The 20313-nt window shown below is 43.3% G+C and overlaps 2 protein-coding genes across 5 annotated transcripts in view; one reads left to right on the top strand and one right to left on the bottom strand.

Moving 5' to 3' along the window:
- ITPK1 (inositol-tetrakisphosphate 1-kinase) overlaps positions 1-13433 on the bottom strand; it is a 154360-nt gene extending 140927 nt beyond the window's left edge. The window contains exons 1-2 of one of the 3 annotated variants that reach the window (XM_071745732.1): positions 13298-13433; positions 982-1182 (exon numbers count right to left, since the gene is read on the bottom strand). In XM_071745732.1, coding sequence (XP_071601833.1) covers positions 982-1076 — 95 coding nt within the window. In that variant the 5' untranslated portion in view covers positions 1077-1182; positions 13298-13433. Of the gene's footprint in view, positions 1-981; positions 1183-1525; positions 1676-13297 lie in introns of those variants that run through there. The other 2 variants (XM_071745730.1, XM_071745731.1) reach the window with 2 other exon arrangements.
- LYSET (lysosomal enzyme trafficking factor) lies at positions 13370-15057 on the top strand. 2 transcript variants are annotated; one of them, XM_071745735.1, is made up of 2 exons: positions 13370-13507; positions 14242-15057. In XM_071745735.1, exon 2 carries the CDS (start codon positions 14258-14260, stop codon positions 14651-14653), a length of 396 nt encoding a protein of 131 aa, XP_071601836.1. In that variant the 5' UTR covers positions 13370-13507; positions 14242-14257; the 3' UTR covers positions 14654-15057. The 2 variants fall into 2 exon arrangements, with proteins under 2 accessions (XP_071601836.1, XP_071601838.1); XM_071745737.1 differs by lacking the exon at positions 13370-13507 and adding an exon at positions 13987-14127.
- The last annotated feature ends 5256 nt before the right edge of the window (positions 15058-20313 follow it).

The raw sequence follows: 20313 nt of genomic DNA, 5'->3' as shown, positions 1-20313 counted from the left end.
ATAAAATATATTATTCAGTGTGAACAGACTTCATGGAAAATAGAGCATGTGACTTAGAACATTTTCAATTATTAACATTAATTGATACTTGCTATAAATTTACTATTAGAACTAAGTAATCAAGAAAAAGATGTTATTTGGTATCAGAATCTGTAATGAACGTATCACAAGATGTTGGATCTGCACAGAGTTTACATTTCCAACAAAATAACAAAATTGTATAATATACAACATATATTATCCTCTATGCTAGTCAGATAAAGTCTAATTAAAGATTATCAAACTAAACTTTACCTCTAGGAATGGAAAATACATGAAGTAACACTACTCTCAAACATCTCATTCACATCTCAGGTGATACAAGCTAACTCGGAGGTTCATATACCCTAATTTTAAATGGTTTTGCACACCATGAAGGAAAGTTATTCCCCATCATTTGACTCTTCCTTATAATAACCCCGGATCTTAAGGAGGTCCGCAGAGAGCCTATATTGAGACTTTCTCACCGCTAACTAGAGACCGCTCGGGAAGTGGCAGACAGCAATTCACCTGGGCAGTAAACCAGGGCTCTGCCGGTCCCCTCATACACACACAGGCACACACAGGCACACACAGGCACACACAGGCACACACAGGCACACACAGGCACACACAGGCACACACAGGCACACACAGGCACCCGGACGGGGCTTCGCAGCAGCGCTGCGGCCGCCCAGGTGAGCTGGAGGCAGGAGACCTCGGCCACGGCCCCGCGAGCAGCCGGGAGGGCACCAGCCAGCCCTGCCTCCCCCTGTCCTGGAGGGCAGATCCGGCTGCGAAGAATCACGCACCGAGCACAAAATGCCCGAGGGCCGGCGAAGGCCCCGGCCGAGCCCGGAGCAGCCCAGCCCCGGCCCCATCCCGGAGCCGCCGCGCCCCTCAGCCGCCGCCCGCCCAACCGCCTCGGCAGCCTCCGCAGCGCGGCGGGGGCCGCCTTCTTACCGGCACAGTTCGGCGAAGGCCTGAAAATTCAGCTTCTTGATCTTCTTCTCGCTCAGCCAGTAGCCCACCCGCTTCCCCTTCAGGAAGGTCTGCATGCTGCCGGCCCGGAGAGGCGGCGGCCGCCCCGGCAGGAGGGGGATCAGCCCGGTGCGACGGGCACAGACCGACTACCGCTCGCACTCGGCGCCTGTGAAGCAAGGGCTTTAAGAAAGGAGAAAGGGAAATCAGTTGGTTCCCCCACGGGGGACGCCGGCGCTAACCCCCGCCCGCCCGCTGTGCGCCGCTGAACCGAGCCCAGCGCAGCCTCCTCGGCCGCCGGCGGCGAGCGGCGTGCAGCCCCCGGCAGGCCCTGCCCCGCACCGGCAGGCAGCTCACCGAGGCGGGCAGAGAAGGTGCCTCTACCGGCGGGGAAGACGCTACGCCCGCCAGCCCGCAGCCGCCCCCGGAGCGGCCAGCCGAGCAAGCACGCCGCTGCTGCCCACCGAGCGGCACTCGCCGCAGCGCCCCACCGCCCCTCTCCCGGGCCGCCTCTACACGCACGGACCCCGCCGCCGGATCGCCTCCGTGCCCGCCCGCCCGCCGCCGCTGCTGCTGCTGCTGCTCCTGGCTGCTGCTGCGCGGCCCCGGTGCTGCTGCAGCCGCTCAGCTCCCCATTTGCCCGCTATTCACAGCCGCCTCCACTTCCTCCTCCTCTCCGGCTAGTCCCCTCCTCTCCCCGCCGCCAGCCCACAGCACAGGGGCGGGCTAGTGGGTGGGCGAGCGGCGACAGGACACACCCGCCACGCCGCGGCCCCGCTCGCACTGAGGGGCCTCGCCCACCCCGCACCGCTGCCAGCAGGGGGCGGCCTGGCCGCGCCGCCGCCTTAAAGACACAGCGCCGCGGCGGGGCTGGCTCAGCCGGCGCAGGGCTCGGCAGCCGGGGACCCTGACCGAGGGTGGTGCGCTCGGGTCGGGGTCCGACTGGGGGTGGTGTTTGCGCTGCCCTCACCGCTCTCCCCTGAGCCTCTGGCCCGCCACACCCTGCTGCTGCCGGCACGGTGGGCATCCTCCGGCCCCTTCCAGAGATGCTGCCGGGTGGAGGGCTCGGCCTACCCGCCGAGGGGAGTCCAGCCGTGCCCCCGTACCCCATTGCTGTGCCCAGAAAGCGGTTGCCGAGATAAGGGAAAAAAAGTGGGCTTGGCTGTCTGCACTAAAACTCATGAAAATGTTGTGCCCGGGTTTGTATTTGAACGCTCCCAGGCGACAGCGAGTGGTAACTCCCGGGCTTCCCTCTCGGCGCCGCGAGTGGAACCCCAGGGGTTCGGCGGGGCAGGGCACGGACCGTGCCTCCCATCGGCTAAACCCCTTCCAGGGCTCCCTGCGCCGAGCTCGGCGCTGTCATTCTGGCTCCACAGGAAGAACAGTTTATACAGCTGATACTTCCCATTAGAGCTACTAAAAATGGTTATTCAGGATAAAACTGCGAATCTTTCACATAAAAATTATTCCAGTAAATATGACTTTTCACTGCAAAACTATCTTCCTTCTTCCAGCACTTGTCAAGTATCTGTAAGGATTTAACAGCAGTTTCTGTAACAACTATTTCTTATTCAACTTTTTTTTTTTTTTTTTTTTTTTTTTTTTTTTTTTTTTTTCAAGAGACTGGAGAAGGCAGGCAATCACCAGCATGAGCTGGCCTTCAAATTTATGTGCTGTGCATTCCTAAATACTAAATATCAAGGCAGCTGTTCTGTGCTTCATTTCAGAGGGAGAGTGCTTTAGTCAGAATTACTGTGGTATCTCACAGCACAAGTGTCATTTTCCTATCTTTGTCTCTCCTCTTCATCCGAAATGAGTATCATCCAGCCTGAACATTTTTCTCAGTCTCTGCGGTAATGGAAAGCACAGCTTTTATCATAATTATGTATTTCACAGAGCAGTTGGCAGTACCTGCAATCCTGAACTGAAATGCAGATGATGCTCCTACAATGATGCTTTTTGTGAACTGGGTTTGGAGCCCTGTAGAGTTGAAACTGCTCAGTGTGTTCTGCTGACTCACAGTGCCACAACAAATGGGGTTCTAATAACTCTGGCAGAGATTTGTAAAAGTGGCAGAAGCATCCATTCAAAGGAAAGAAGGGGGAAAGTCAGCGGAATCTTCAGAAATACGAGAGTGACCTCTGACCAAGGGACTAGGTAGAGACCATTTTACATTCCTGTCCTTATTTACATTGAGTGAAGTCGTCCTAAACCAAGAGTATATTAGGAAGTAGGTGGGGAGTGGAATCATCTGCAAACAGCTCAAACAACTGTTTTTAGAAAAAAATATAGTAGTACTTTTTCTCCACTTGTGGTGGTTTTAAGGGATAGGTATGTTTGCTTTTCTCCATTTTAAATTATTTGCCACTGATACGTTATTTGTTATATCTGTTATAACATTTATTTTTCACAGCACGTTTCATCTTAATCATATTCACACATTTTTGCACAGTTCATTAATTAATTAATGTAATTAGCATTAGTAAATGTATTTGATAGCATGACTCTTGCTGCAGAATGTTTTGTAGCTCCAAAAGGTCCCAATACAAGACTTTATCAAACACTATCAAAGTTAAGGAAGAATCACAAAACAAATGGATTGGGATTTCCTGTTTTCATAGAATCACTGAAGAGATGAATTTTGCTAATAGTAGTGCTTTTTTTTTTCATATAACATTTTATGGAACTTATTTTAAGACTTTATTAAATTTTGCATCTGTATATTAAGTTCAAAAATTATATTTGTACCAGAATGGAATATGAAACAAAATATTACTGAAACCATCTTTCTAAATTATTCCCTTCTGAATGCTTTTTCTTCAAGAAATGTCAGACCAATATAAAACACAGCCTACAGAGGCAGAGTACTTCTTTCCAGAGATGGAAGAGCAGGTTTTAAGTGGTGCTGAACATTCTTGGCTCCTGTCAAATTGCAGCACAGCAGCTAAAAAGGAGGAATGTGCTTTGCTCCAATACAGACAAAGTTGAATGACATGGATCAGAGACGAGATTCAATCCCAGGAAGGAGAAAGCTGGTAGACTCCTTAATTTTAAGCTGCTTTTTTTTTTTTTTTTTTTTTTTTTATCATAACCTTTGAACAGTTTCAGATGTGGGAAATACATTTCATCTGGTGTGCCACTGTACTGCATTTTGCTGCATGATGTTGCCAAATAAATTATAATCCTCTATTTACATTGCAGAGCCAGTTCAGGCAATGCCAAACCTGTAACCACATGAAGCCCCAGGGTAATGTTTACCCAATTCCTGAGCTGGAGCAAGTGTACTTTTCCTGTGACTTTCTGTGGCCTAGTGCTGTAAACTGCAACTCATGAGCTGCTTCATACTAATTAAAGGACTGAGGGTTGATTGAGATCTTGAGCCCTCTGGCCATCAGAGCTATCTTCCTCTTCATCTTAGCTTCAGCTACAGGTCAAAGCAGGTTTCCCTTGTTTAGCTGGAACCTCTCACATTGTGTCTTCTAACCCTTTCAACAAAAGACAAGTGCTCAGACAAGGTTGGACACTTGCAATGGGTCACAATTTTGTTAATTTCTATGGGAGTTAATTTTTGAATAAGATGAGGCATCTCCATTTCACTAGTTATCAAAGTATATTTCTCAATTAATGATTTAGAGCAATTTTATTATCACCTGGCAAAAGTTGTGAGAGGATCTTTTGCAAAGAGTGGAAAGAAGAAGTTGAAACGATTTTCACTGCCTGTGTTTAAGCTTTTCTCGTTTTTGTTTGGTTGTTGTTGTTGTTGTTTGGTTTTGTTTTATTATTACAGGACAGAAGTTACACTGCTGAACCTTCCACCTCAGGACAGGCCTCCCCTTTCTCCAATCAGTCAAACTGCCAAGTCAGATCACGTGCTAACACAGCTGGAATGAGGCTGTAGGCAGGAGGGAACATGTAAAAACCCCACACATGCTGCACTGCAGCTTCTTCTTGGCTTTGAGAGACTTGGAGAGTCTTGGTGCTGCACAGCACCTGTAATTGCTCATTGCTCATCATCCGTGAGGCTGCTAAAGACAAATGCATGAGAAGCTTGGTAAGCTACCATTTCCTCAGGTCTCTGATATATCAACAACAGATTAATTACTGTAAGATTCATTAAAAGTCCAGATATTAGTTCTTTTCACGGTAGTTCACCGTAAGAAGCTTCTGTGAGTGAAGCCAAGCTTCTCCAGTTTATGGTTTTTTGAATAACTTCTGGCAAAAGACATAATTAACTTCGGCAATTGTCTGGAAGTTTTTATGAATGTACTCTGGACCAGCAGCTTTTAGGATGAAAGTTACTACTGGGGGATGAAAGCTTATTTCTGACTTTTGTGTTCAAAATCACAGAACTCTGTCAAGGGACAGACTTCAGCCAGCTGCTTCCAGGTTCCTGTAGTGGCTTCTGGGAGTGAGGCACTTGTAGCTTGTAGCTGATCCAGCCCAACTCCATTTCTCTTAATGACCACAGAGACTGCACAGGAGAATTGGCCTCACTAGCTGGAAAATCAAACTGCCATTTTACAGTCAGTTAAGTCAGGCTTTGCTGTTTAGAAAAGCAGTCCCTCAAAAAACTGCCACTTCTCACCTCCTCACGCCCTCCTTTACAACAGCCCAAGTACTCATCTGGCTGTGTGTGAACATGACCAGGGAGCTGGGAAGTGAGCTGGACTACAACAGGCACAGAAAGTTGACAGCAGTATTTTAATCTTAATCCAAACCAATTCCCCAGTCTGAATCACCATTCCTCTTCCCACCAGGTTATAATGGCATCAGGCAGAAAGAGTAAAGAGGCTGGAAGGAGAAGGCCAGGAAGAGAAAGCACCAAGATGCTTCCTTTAGTGGCAATCCCATTTTACAGCAGCAGCAGAGGATGGTGAAAGCATGGAGTTCACCATGTGACTACTCACTCACCCAATACCTATGCAATTTATACTGCAATATGTTAGTGATGGCTTAAACTGGAAAAGGGTCGATTTAGGTTAGACCTTAGGAAGAAATCCTTCACAGTGAGGTAGTGAGACACTGGAACACATTGCCCAGAGAAGCTGTGGATGCCTCCTCCTTGGTTCAAGGCCAGATTGGACAGGACTTTGAGCAACCTGTTCTAGTGTGAGGTGTCCCTGCCTGTGGCAGGGGGCTGGAACGAGGTCCCAGGTCCCTTTGAGGTCCCTCCCAACCCAAACCATTCTATGATTCTGTGATTCTATGATATTTTAAGAAGAAAAGAAAAAATGGTGAGGACTGGCCGAGACTCAGTATTACTGAAATCTTGTGGAGAGCAGAAGAGTTTGGCCACGAGGGCTCAAAATCCTTGCAGAAGGGGGTAACTGATGTCTGGCAGATCTGGCCAATACAGTGCTGTTCAGGCATTCCTGAGATAACTCTCACAAGCCCTAATAGAACTCTGTTTAGATTGCTACCTGTTACACTGGTAGCACAGCAAGCTCTTATATTCCAGTCACAAAACTAGGATAACTATGTTTTTTTTGCAACTGCAAGGAAACCACCATTATGAGAAGGTATGTCTTACTTCATGTACAACTCCTAAGTTTGGCTATCTAGAGCTCTGATGAATGTACAGTAAAGTAAGAAAGGGTCTTGCTACCAAGTTTGCTTGCTTGGCTCGTAGCACTTTGGGTGCAGACTCTGTATGAGCTTGTAAGGCAAGGAAAGCATGTCATGAACAAAGAATTTAAAACCACAAAAACATGTGGCCATGATGCAAAAGATTAAGAAGTCCCGTGGAAGCCTAATTATATCAGAACGAGTAGATCTTTTAAACTGAATTACATTTCTTAGTCAAATCCCAAATGTGGATACAGGACTGCCCTGCAAAACATTGCTGCAGCTTTCTTGTCTTCTGCTATGGGAATAAGCTACATGAAAATAATGCTCATGCAGACTCTTTCATTACAGACACACAGAGAGATTTACTTACCTGATTGCTTCAGCATAGTTTAAGTTATTCAAACTATATGTGCAATTAAGTACTTAAAGATTGTTCTCTGAAGAATTTGGGTGACATGACAGTGCGTTAGGTTTGGATTGAGATGTAGAAAAGAATTAGGCTGGACTGCAGTTTGCTTTACCTACAGTTTCATGTAACAAAGTTACTCAGATTATAGGTTTGGGTTGTTTTTTTGTTTGCTTGTTTATTTTTAATCAGGTAGCTCTAAGTACTAATGACAATTCTGGGAGCATGCTTCCAGCAAAATGAGCCATCTTTCCACAAAAAAAAGAGAAAAATTTATATTTTGTACTTATTTTTAAAAACAACATAACTAGTTTTAAAATTATGAATATAAGACTGACATGGATGTATAACTTACATATAAAATGCCCTGGACATATTGGAGTCCTACCACTACTATCCCATATTTTTCTGCCTTACATCAGTCTTTGCTTCATGTGTTAAGAACACATTGTTCCATATGACCTAAAGCACATGTCCTCATACCCGTGGTCCTCCACTCCCAGAAGTTTTTTGTGCCTACAGCTGAACCTTTTAAACTGATAAAACTGATAAAACAGGAAAGATAAAATTTTGATGTGGCCACACCATCACTTACATTTTTTTCTCATGCTTATGCCTCCAAACACTGAGGACCCTTTTCCTGATTTAAGTGCTTCATTAGAGTTCACTAAAAGTCCACTGGCCACAAGTCTCAGAAAACCATTGTGCTTTCTGATTCTGTATGGTCACATCAGGAGACACTGGCTTTTTTTTTTTTTGCTATTGAGGAAGGGCAGCAATTTTCATCTTTTCAGAAGCTACTACAATGTGGAGAGTAACAAAGTGCAAAAAGAATAGATGCAGAAAAGCATTCCCAAAGCCAGTGCCAACTAGCCATCTAACTGTAGCATATTGAACAGCAAAAAAAACCCCAAAACACATCCATCTGATAACCTTTTCAGCATATGAGCATGTTGTAGGAGGACAGACCTCATTTTTGCCTGTGATACACTCAAAGAGCAAACCCGTGCTTCATCACCAAGGCTTAGAAATGTTTTTTGAAACAACCCCAATCCTAATCATAAGGAGCTAAACCTGGACAGTCAAAAGTCTTTTAGGGCATGCCACAGCTAAACTGTTGCCAGAAAATGAGATGACAGGCTGGAAAGTGAAAAAACCTGAAAATATAACCTCTGCTTTATCTTTACCTTCTAACTACCTTCATATCATCATGATTACATTTACATTCTGTTAGTGCCAACAGAGCATACTTTTGTGTGGAATAATGGACATAATGCCTCTGTAAGAATGACAACAAATGTGGCAGTAGGTGTGCTAAGATGGATACTTCTAAATATTTACCTGGAATTTTATGGCAGAGCATGATGTAGAAATTACTGCCTGAAATTTCATTCCACGTAGGTATGATCAGAGCAGCAGCCTACAGACTTTGTGTAGTAAGGAACAAATACGTAATACCTTTTGTTTTAGAGATTTTCAAATACTGCTTAATGTGCTTTTGTTAAATTAAATACAAATATTCACCACTAAAATAATTAAATTCTTCCTTTGAGAATAACCATCAACTGCTGTTAACATCTCCATTCATGGCCTAAGCCACTTTGGGTCTTTGGGCTGATTTCTAATACAGGTCTCTAGTACAGCTTCAGGAAAAGTCAAATTCAGGTAAAGGAGGACTAGATGAGTACTTAAAAGCTGCACAACTACAGTGAACTGGCTTTTATCTCCCACTCAAGTCTCTAACAACAGGAGCCTTCCAAGCAGAAGAGGATGAAGATTTCCAGTTGATGACATTTGTATCAGAGCCCTTCCACCCCCCAGTCGCTGGGCTTTCAGTTGAGCTGAGAGCTCTCAGTTGCACTTGAATGAGTCAAGAGGTGTTCTCCAGGTCTGAAGCTAGGATTAACCACCAGGTACTTTTGTCATTCAGCCTGCCTCTGACACTGGCTTTCCATTGCCTCAGACAAGTCTGTTCTTCATCCAGACTTAGATTTTCTGATTACAAAGGAACAGCAAAGAGACAAAACAATGGGAGAACTGTAAGGGAGAACTGCTGTATCATGCAGGCAGCTCAATAGGCAACTGAAGTGCAGAATTTATTACTGTAAGAGTATAAAGCTACCAGTTATGTTTAGACTAAATAAATACTGTCAGTAAATGGGACTGTGTGACATTTTGTGGCATCAGTCATTCTCAAGTGCCCAACACAATCCTCTGCAGTATTTACATGCAAAACGTAAATTGTGGTGTTCAAAGAATATGTAGAAAAGTTCTGGAAAGTAAGAGAGTATGTAGAATGGTTCTGAAAATAAAACCACAAAAGATTATGGTTGAGAGATGAGCCAGTGTGCAAAACCTTCATATAATAAAATGCTATAAAGCAGAGAAATAAAATGTGAGATTGAAGCATTATAGAGAATGAGAAATAATAAAGCTTTTAAGAACAGAATAAATGTGATGAAAAAAGGAAGATACTTATAATTCTGTAGAAAAAAATGGGAGTTCTGTTTTTTTTATAATGTATTTAAACATTTCTGTGACTAAGAACCTATCAACTCACTCTACATGCATGCCTCTGGCAGTATATTTTAGATGTTAGTAAACATGTGCTTATTCCCAAGGTCTAACAGGACACAGAAAAGACAAAAGAAGACAGATACAACATACAGAATAACTTTTTTTTTTCTTAATGAAAGCTTAGATTCAGAATATCTCAAACAATATCCTCTCTGTCAGCCCCAAACTTCCATCTTGATCTGTGCAAAAAAAGCTGGGGTGCTTCAAATGGAAAAAGGGCTAATCTGAACTGTGTTCTTTCAGCGTTTGTTTAGTAAAAGAAAGTTATGCCTTAGGAGAGCCTAAATATAGATATTCCCCTGCTCCACACAATTCACAGTCTAGGCAAGACAGGCACAGCCTGGGAACTGGGAATTTTAGAAGAGACAGTAACTAAATGTCTTCAAAGTCATTCTATGGTATTACAGACTGGCTTCACAAAGGTACCACACAAAGATAATTAGTGAAAATTACAAAAACAAAACAACAAAAAACCCCATACACATACACACACACACACAAAAACCCAACAAAAAGCAAGACTGTCATCACTGCCTCCTCTCAAGATGGAGCTGTCACTCCCTCAGGTGGTCAGATGTTTCTATTGGAATATATAAGGAGGGACAGCGTGTATCTCTAATGAGTAGTCTTCAGAAAGTTTTGTGGGTTTTTTACTGTCTGTTTGTTTTTCTGCTGATGGTTGAAAAGTGACTTCTTTTAGGCCAGCAGACCAAAGCCAGCATTTTCAGCCTGTAGACCCCTGACTGTGAATGTTTCTTTTTAACAGGGGTGGCTTTCCAGTTAACTTGTCTACATGAACAAATGTGTTGGCAGCAGCAAACTCAGCATGGAAATTCAATAATTGTTCCTGTCTGGCACTAGGAGCAGACTTTTGCTGAAATCACAGAAATGCAGATTTCTTAGAAGTTTAATGGCAGGTTTGGAAATTATTTTCTATGATATATTACTTGTGGAGCTTTAGTTAAAATATATAAACTGTAATGAATAATACTTTTGCTGAAATGGAGTTTATAACTGTAAACTGCTTTGACCAAAATTCTGCAGGACAGCTCTCTTTTCTCTTCAATCTGGGTCTTGTCATATTTTGTTCTAGTGCTGGGTTATATTGCCAGGGCTGTGATATCAACACCTGCATTGCTTCTGCATAAATTCTACTTGCCCTCTGTTAAAATAAATGCCAGAGAAATAGATTCAGTCACCAACCACCTCTGCTGGTATTTTAGTATGTTTTGTCAGTTCTTGCTAAACTTTGGAGTCAATGTGACTGAAAATTACACCACAACAGTTTACTATGAAATTCACTACAGCTACATGTGGCAAACAAAACAGAGAGAAGCTGCAAAAACACCGGGCATTCATTCACACTGATAAAAATTCACATCAGCCCTGTAACATTGTTCTGAGATAAAACCAAACCAAACCAAAAAGCATTCTCTTTTAACAATATACCTCCTCAGCTTTTCAGGTGTGTTACTGAAGATTCATTGGAAAAACTTTCTCTTCAGTATTTGTTTATAACCACAGTACTAATTCTTCTTGTAACACATAGAATAATAGAATTCCCAAGTCCACCTCTAAACATGTGTCCCTAAGTGCCACATCTATAGGTCTTTTACATATGACCAGGGATGGTGACACCGCCACTTCCCTGGGAAACCTGTTCCAGTGCTTGACAACCTTTTAGGTGAAGAAATCTTCCTAGTATCCAGTCTAAGCCTCCCCTCTGGTAACTTGGGGCCATTTCTCTTTGCCCATCTGGAGCTGAGGATGTATTCCACAGGAGGCTGGGGTTTCCATGTGCATTTTCTTTATGGTGTTTTTTCAATTTGCTCTTTTGTGCCCTACCTTTTGAGTACAGGGAAGAGGTGGGAGCCCATCATGGTCTGAAGAAAGTCTCTGTTTCTGTTTTCCTTCTCCATAAGCCATCAAGAGGGCATTTTCAAGGAGTTCCATGCTTCACCTCTCACTCATCAGAAGCTTAGCACTACCCTGAAACTAGTCTAGCCCTCTTGGGTTAAGCTTTAGGTATGATCCCCAAAGCCCAGCTTATGCCCTATTCTTCTCCTTTATGATCCTTTTGCCTTGGAATCCAAACACATATGGACTCAGTAGGGATCCCAAATCTCTAGCCAGGGGTTTGTCTTGGAGATAGAATTCAGAAGGAAAGATCCAGTAACTTTGGCGCTCTTGATGAATTAAAAAACCGGTGTCCTACAAAATGGAAGGCAGATACCCTCTTGAGATAAATGTATCTGTAGAGTGTCACCTCTTGGTGAGACCCTATCTACCACTGTATTAAAGCTTCGTCCACCCAAAGAATGCATGGTGTGTTCTGTCCTCAGGCTAAAAAAGCCTAAACCCTCAAATGAGCTATTTGCTGTGTCCCTTCCTATACTCTGCCAAATAACACTCAATTTGCATAAATTCAGTGTAACACAAATCACTCTGGTGTTATGCCTTAGCCTCAAAGGCAGCTTGTGTTTGCTGTAACAACTACTTTTTTTAAATCTTTCTTTTCATAACAATAATTTCAGGTCTGTGGTTAGCACAGAATAAAAGACCAAGCAGGTTAAATCCTAAACCATCCTCCCTTTCCAACTCCAGCCCTTCAGAGGACAAACTTATTGGAATAAATACCACATTCCACTCCTTTTTCTTCAGAATCTTAAGTGCAACTGTGGGCTTTACACTTAGCATGTATATCCACTGCCAACCCATAAATTCACAAAAGTCACATATTTGTTCCGACTGAAATCCTAGGCACCCCTATTTGGTACCCTTTTTAAAATACAAACTATCTTTTATCCTTCTCTTTAACTACAGCTGGATGTGTGTGAATTGTTGCCACCATTGCTCCTCCGTCATTCCCAGCACTCACAGATAGTAATATTCAGGGTTTTCATAAACCAAATGGATTTTATGGGGAGAGCAGTTAGGTGCTGAAGCAGACTGCCCAGGGAGGTGGTGTAATCACCATCCCTGGAAGTACTTAAAAAACACCTAGATGAGGCACTTCAGGATTGATAAGTATATTTTACTTATTTTAATGAGGGGGGAATGTTTTTTGTCCATTTAGGTGCTCTTTTTGGCTTCACCGAAGCGTCATTGGGTTTTGTTTTGTTTTGTTTCTTTAATGTTACTTCGTTGAAGTACTCTATTTCCTATTGATCTACTTCGACAGAAACACGTTTATGTAAATAAAACATATTTATGTATAAACACACACTGCTCTTTATGTATGTCGGAGGCTGGAACCGGTTCCACACCCTAGTGCTGTCCACCGCGCTCTCTCTCATCGCACTGTACTGCCTCACGCAGACAGGTGCCGAACCCCAACAGTTCGACTTTCCCCTCTCCCGGGCTCAAGGAACCCAAACGCACCGGGACGGCGAGAGGCGAGCGCTGCGCCAGGCGGCGGCCGCAACACGGGACTGTCCCCCGCGGCGCGCTGCGCCTGGGCCGCCCGAACCCGCCCTCTCCTCCCCCACCACATGAAGCAGCACTAGCGGGGAAACGCCGGCGGCTGGTAGCCAGTAGCCACAGCCGCACCAGCGGTAGAGGACGGGTGAAAATAGGTGGCGACCAGCGACACTGGACGGGCGCAAATAGGTGGCGACCAACGACAATGGACGGGCGCCATTTTGGGAGAAACCAACCCACCACAGAGGGGCGCGGGCCCCACCAAGATGGCCGCCGGCCAACCCGCCCCGCCCGTGCAGGGCCCCGCCCCGCCTCGCCCCGCCTCACCTCGGATGCAGACGGGCGCGCACCGGAGGTGGTTCTCCCCATGCCGGAAGTGCCGTGGTTTCGGAGCGGCGACCGGGCGGCGATGGCAGCGGGCCGGCAGCAGCGCGGCGGGCCGGCGGGCCGATTCTCCTCCCGGCGCGGCGGCGCGGGCTGAGGGGAGCGGGCCGCCTGCCGCTGCCCTCCCGCTCCCTTCTTCTCCACTGGAGGAAGGTAAGAGGCAGCCCGCGGCGGAGCGCTTCTCTCCCGGAGCGCTGGTTCGGCGCTGAGCGCTGCGGGCCACGGCAGCGGCCGATGTGCGCGGCGTCTTGCGGGAGGAGAGCCCCGGAGCGCCCGCGGAGTTGGTCCGAACGGCTCTGGTAACCTCCGGACGCTGCAAGTGGACATAGTGTCTGGAAAAGGAAAACGAGAGAGAGGGAACTCGGCGTTATCTCTGCTTCTCTCGCTGTGACCCAGAGCTACGGCTCATCTCCTGGCTGCTGCTGCCAGCAAGGGCGGGTAAAAACAACTAATGATTACCTGCTTAAATCTTCTGCAGCTTTAACAGTGTTTGTGCCTTTCACGTGGGTGCTGTTTCTGAAGTTTTGTTTACTCTGAAGTCAGCTACTTGTTGGCCGCCTCTGAAATGCCCATCTACTGAAAAAACCAAACGGACAGTAGTTTAGCTATTGAGTAAACATGAACTCTGGAATTTCAGTTTTTGCTCACTGCATGAGAAGGTTCTTAAACAAGTTACTTTGTTGTCCTACTAAAGTATTAATTTGGTGTATTGAAGAGAAACATACTATTAAATCATAAATGTGTGAGCTAAACAACAAATAGCTGTCACAGAGGTAAGTAATGGCATTTTTTGGTATTTACTGTCACTGGCTAGTCGACTTTTATCCACTGTAGCAGTGTCCTCCTCTTTCTCCAAGCTGAAATGTCTGTGTTGCCTTTTGTTCCAGGTGCAGAGCATGGAGAATGATGAACTTCCGCCAGAGGATGGGATGGATTGGTGTGGGGTTGTACTTGTTAGCAAGTGCTGCAGCTTTTTATTACGTCTTTGAAATCAATGAAACTTACAACAAACTAGCACTGGAGCACATTCAGCAACACCCCAAGGAACCACAGGAAGGAACCACATGGACGCACTCCTTAAAAGTACGACTGCTATCCTTGCCTTTTTGGCTGTGGACTATAATATTTTTAATACCGTATTTGCAGATGTTCTTGTTCCTCTATTCCTGTACAAGAGCTGACCCCAAAACTGTTGGGTATTGCATCATTCCTATCTGCTTGGCTGTGATTTGCAATCGTCATCAAACATTTGTGAAGGCCTCTAATCAGATCAGTAGATTGCAGCTGATTGACACCTAGCTCGGGTTCTAGTTTCTGTAGTTGTTTTGAAGCAATTGCATATGCCTGATCTAATCACAAGACTGACCTGAGTGAAGGCTGGAAAGAGCCTTTTCTTTGAAACTATCCAAATGAAGAGAATGACTGTTTTCTATTAAAAGAAAAAAAAACAAAAAAACAAAAAAACAAACAAAACAAAACAAACTTCGAAGCTTTTTAAATATGGGTCTGTCAGAATGGCTGGAGTGGGAGAGCCCTGTGTGACACTTGATGGAATTAATCCTCATTTTGCCTTAATGATGCAAAATTGCAACACTCCATCTGGAACATCCTCTGGGGAAATAAGTTTCTGGTCCATGACTACTCCTCTGTGCAAAAAAGTGATTTCCTATGTTTTCCCTTGGAGTAAAATCAATCAAAAGATACTTCTTTTGTCGTAAATGTAAAAGGAAAAAAAATCAGAACATGATTATAAAAGCTGCACTTAACACAATTCTTTGATTATTATTTTTTTTAAAGTATTATCTACATCAGTGCTGATTTTTAGTGATTTTTTTTCAAAAATAAGTTTAGATATATATATAAGAAAGCAAAGAATAAAGTCTGTGCAAACCTTTAAAGAAAAAAAGGTACTTGCTTTTCTGTGTTAGCACACTTTTTTCAATGACTACAACAGTACTGTGTTGCAGTAGGTAGCCAGTGAGGAGTGGCATAGGCCTGGAGGCTGGTGCTTCAGGCTCTTTTCTTATCACGTCAAAAGCAGCTTGAGTTAGTCTATAGACTGCACAAAACTTGATTTGTGTTTCTATCTTGCATCTGTAGAAATCTCCTTTGATGAAATGACAGGTGATAGCAATTTACTGCCATTCGAATTTCTCTACAGACATGATGCAAAAAATGTGTTCTGGGAGCACTGATACATTAGGAAAAACTTTGAATTTGGGAAAGTTAACTGGTATTAGGTTGGGTGGAGGCTGCAAACAGGTAGCAGGGCAGATAACTATGTTTCTTCCAGAAATTTGAAGAATATACTTTCTTCTCATTCTTGCAATGAATGTAAATTTCTTCAGTCATACTGAAATTCCTCTGAGATTTCTTACCATAGTTTCAATCTCTTTTTCAGTGCTGTTTTGGCATAGCATTTAATTCTAACTACTGGACTGTGTATTTTTAATAGCATTGAATCTGTTACTTCTTGTTGTCTGTTTTTGGTTCTTCCTAGAAAAATTAAATTTTTGAGCCAGCCATAATGGAAGGAACCTTCAAAATGTTAAAACAGTGCATAGAACACTTCAAAAGCATTAGTCCCAAAACAACTATGAACTAAATGCCATGATTTTAATTTAAATTTTATGTGATGGTAATCACAAATGCTAATCAATTTCTGGTTATTTTGAAGGAATCCTGGAGAATATAAGCTTTCTCTTGTTTTGGAGAGAATATTACTTTTCTGTGTTGCTCTGTTTAATTAAGCACAGTAGTTACAGCACCATAAACTTTCTGTTTGCATTTGGAGATATTTTGAGACACTGGTTTCAAATGCCACTATTGGTGCTAGGACCTGAAAAGGTCCTACAAGAAGGTTTTAAATTCTAAGTGCAATATAAAAAGGAGGAAGCTTCTGGCCATCTTCAAATGCCAGAGTAAGAATAAATTCTGACTTGTAGAATCTTTGGGAGTAAGAACTTTTTAAGTTGTGTTGTTTCCTAATTCTAAAAATCACCACCGTATTTATAAAATAAAATCTTTTCAATGTTTATAAATCAGACCTCTATTAATGCAGAATATGTATCAACGTTGGGGCTTCTTTGCATGTTTGTTGCTGGATAGCTGTGCTGGCAGTCAGCTGCTGTAGCTTATTGTCCTGTCCTCTCAGTGTCTGTTTGGTTGGTCTTTTTTGTTGTGCTTCTATGACCTGTGCCCTAATTACTTGTCTCTAGCCTGAAGTTTTGGGGCTGACTGTCTGAAACTGAATCCCTTTGTAGTCTCTTTACAAGGTGATACCTCTGGCTGGACTATGCTTTTAACTTGATGCCATAGTTTTTAAAATGAGCAGTTAGTATTGTGTTTAGGTGAAGTTATTTAAAGAACAACAGAAGAGGAAGTATCAAAAATAGAAGATGATAGGGAGAACTGTCTAAGTTCCTGTTGTGCTAGCATGTGGCCTTTAGCAAATTCATTAGCATGCATATTTGTGGCTGATCTGACGTGCTGAGCCGTCTGGATATGGAGCATGTGCTGGACACAGGGGTGACTTACAGGATGGAGGTTTGAGTTTGTAGACTTTTCCATCAGGAGCCTGGTTTTGGATTAAAGCTGTCAACAACTGTGAGCTTTACCACTAACTACAGAAAGAGATACAGCATTTGCTTGAATTAGATTGTATCTCTAAGGATTTGAGGTGGGAAGCAGTAATGGATAGAATTAAAATAAACTACCAATGTAGTGCATAGGAATACTAGACAACAGGACTAGAAGAGGAAAGCTAGGTCTGCAGGTGCTTCTATTATTTTTGGCACCAGTGAAAAATCAGTAAGTGAAGTCTTACCCACTGAGTAAATAAAGACTATGAAAAGTAATGATTAAATTGTTTTTCACTGTAGTGTTTTAAAAGAAAGAGTGAAATAACGAAGCTCAATTATCCTAAAGATTTTTAGATAGTGTCAAGTCTAATTTGTTCTCAGTCACAGAAGGTAACTGTCTCTAACACAAATTGACTTTTGGGATAATCAAGTTCAAATAAGTTTTACAACCTCTTTAAATAGACTACACTACTTCCCAATTAGTTCTTGATTGGAAATGACGTAATAGTACAAATCTGTTTCTACAGCAATGGCATTGAGATGTGACACTAGTTTATACTGGAAGAGTTGCTCATACAGACCTGTTTAGTTCATTTCACAGAGTGGGCAGCAAGGATGAATTGCTACGATGTCCACTTACAGAGTGGGAAAAGTATATTTACTCATACTCTTATTTTAAAATCAGTTAGCTCAGACCTGGTCTTGAAGAGCTTCCTAATGCATGAGCTGGAATAGTGGAGGCAGTAATGAAATCCTCAGAAGACTGCTAATCTGTATCAATTTACCTGTCATTCAGAGCTTTAATTTCTTGCCAGGAAGTGAGTAACTGTAATGCAAGGTTGATTAGTCTCTTCTTGGTGCCATCCATCCTGGATTTCTTTTTATTTTGTTTGTGTCACAAGATAAAGCTTTGTCAGACTGCCTGAGCATCACTCCTGGGTAGTTCAATTATTTCAGTTGCTGCTCAACCTCTGCCTAATTGTCCCTTCCAGTCTCAGGAAAATGCCACAATTAAGAGCATGTTCTTCACTTCTTTCTATGGGAGAGCAGCTTCAATGAAGAGCATTAATTCAGGCTATAGTCCTTCAAACTTGGATGGAAATAAGTTGCAATAAAATGTGTTCCTTATGAAGTATGTTTCTTCCAGCAGTGAGCTAGAACTCCAAACTTGACTTCTTTTTAAATTAAAAATACTGGGATTCGCTCACCCTTGAAACAAAACTTTCCAGTCATGCAGGATAGTTGTTAATTCCCCTTATCTCTTGTCTGGTTCATTGCCTTCTTAGCATGCTCTTTGGTTTATTATTCTATTAGTTTCTAAAAAATGCTGCTTTTCATGTGGCAGCCTTGGATGAGAATCTCTTTTTTACATATGACCTAATGCATTCATTCAGTTTAATAATAGGTTGTTAGTGACAAGCAGCTCATCTCAGCTCTCCTCAAAACTAGCCCTATGATACAAGTTTCTTCTGGAAAGAAAGATGCTACAGCTCCAAGAAGGTGCTTCTGCTCAACTGTCAATCCTCAAAGCCTGTGACAAGCTCAGTGAATTCTGCCTAGTGCATGTGCCCAAAACCCCAACTCAGTTGTTCACACTGCCAGGTTTTAACCTAGTTACTTGATATTAGCCCCCATGATACAGTATCATGTCCTAACTCACAGGTTTCTGTGTATTTCACCAAGAATCTGATTGGTATCTGTAGTAGTTTGTGTATAAATTAGCTTTGAAGCTAGAATGAGTGGGAATTAGATGGGGCTGCAATGGGTGAATTGGATTCAAACCCTTTTAATGAAAATGACAAAGGTGAATCTCTCCTAGAAAGTAGTGAAGGTCTTGCATTTCTAGGCAATGCCCTGATTAGCAGGTGTAATGGAATTCATCCTTTTCCCTCTCAAAACCATGAGTGGTATGCTTATCTACTTAAAATGCAGGGTCCACAGTTGACTTAGGGCATGCATGAAGCTTCATTCTCTAGGAAAGCTTTGTAAAAATCATCAGAGCCCTTTGCTGTATTCTCTGCACACATAAGCCTTAAGTTTTTCTGCCTTCAGAAAATTTTGGAGCCTCTTATAGCTCTGGAAAAACCTGCATGCTTCAGTGACTTGGCTGGCTTGGTTGTTTGGAAAAAGGGTACAACAAGTGAGCAACATCAGCTGGTTCACCTTGTTGCCCCCAGCTGTTCAGCTAGGACAGCACAGGAGGTGGAAGGTTGCCATACACCTGGGGAGAAAGGAGCTCCCCCAGAGGGGGTTCAGAACATGGCTGGAGTGTAGATCCTAAAACAGATCTGGAGGGGACATAGAAAAAAAAAACAAACCACCATACCAAAGCTTCCTGTGCCTAGTTACCTTACAGCAGGGCTCAGAAAAGTCAGGTTCTCTGTTGAGTTAGGGCACTTAGGTCACAAGCAAGCTTATGGTTTGGAATTATTCAAGGCTCCCTGAAGCCTCAGTACTTTTTTCATTTGTTAAAAGTTTTGCGGCCACAATAAGGACTAGAAATTATTCATTGAAGGTAAAATTGGGTGGCTGTTCTTGACCCAATGCACATTGATCTCTTCTGGAACTCAAGTGCAGTGTTCCTGTGTCCAGGTTAACAGAAAAAAGAAGTGTCCCGTTACTGGAGTATTACCTGCACCAGTAAAGTGAGGTCAAATGTTGCTTTTTAGCCATCCCATAGTTCACAGCATTGTTGGGGTGTTTTGGAGTGCAGTCTGGAAGGGGGAGGGGCACAGGGGGAAAACACAGCTCTCAGATGTAGCTCTACAAGCTTCCAAAACTGTAGGAAAGAGCCCATGAAAGATGTCATCACTTCAGCACAGGACATGTGAAGAAGCTTTTCTGATATATTTATCAGACTAGGGTTGTTTTACTGAATGTTGCCTTTTCTATTTTGATAAGCCACTTCCTTCAATAATTATCTACCCTAGAACATTCTTATAATTTTATCACTTTAAGATTTTGCAGCCTGACAAGATCAGAATTTCTGTAGTTTTTTCTTACCCTAGATGCTCAGCAACTAAAGCTCCCCTTGTCTTCAGAGTTCTTTCCTCCTCAGTTATACCTCTGTCTGATCTGCTAACAGAAGAAAAGGGATATGAATTTCATAGAATCATAGAATGGTTTGGGTTGGAAGGGACCTAAGAGATCATCTTGTTCCAACACCCTTTGTACCAGATTTCTTCAAGCCCCATTCAACCTGGCCTTGAACACTTCCAGGGAGGGGTCATCCACAACTTCTCTGGGCAACCTGTTCCAGTGTCTCACCACCCTCACAGTCAAAAATTTCTTCCCACTATCCAACCTAAATCAATCCTCTTTCATTTTGAAAGCATTCCCCCCATGTGCTATCACTACATGCCTTTGTATAAAGTTCCT

Source organism: Heliangelus exortis, chromosome 5 (assembly GCF_036169615.1).
Source record: "Heliangelus exortis chromosome 5, bHelExo1.hap1, whole genome shotgun sequence".
Lineage (NCBI taxonomy): Eukaryota > Metazoa > Chordata > Aves > Apodiformes > Trochilidae > Heliangelus > Heliangelus exortis.
Note: the sequence above shows the minus strand (reverse complement) of the source record. Positions and strands in the feature narration are given on the sequence as shown.

Coding starts and splice junctions, on each gene's coding strand:
- LYSET (XM_071745735.1), top strand. CDS start 14,258: ATGATGAACTTCCGCCAGAGGATGGGATGGATTGGTGTGGGGTTGTAC.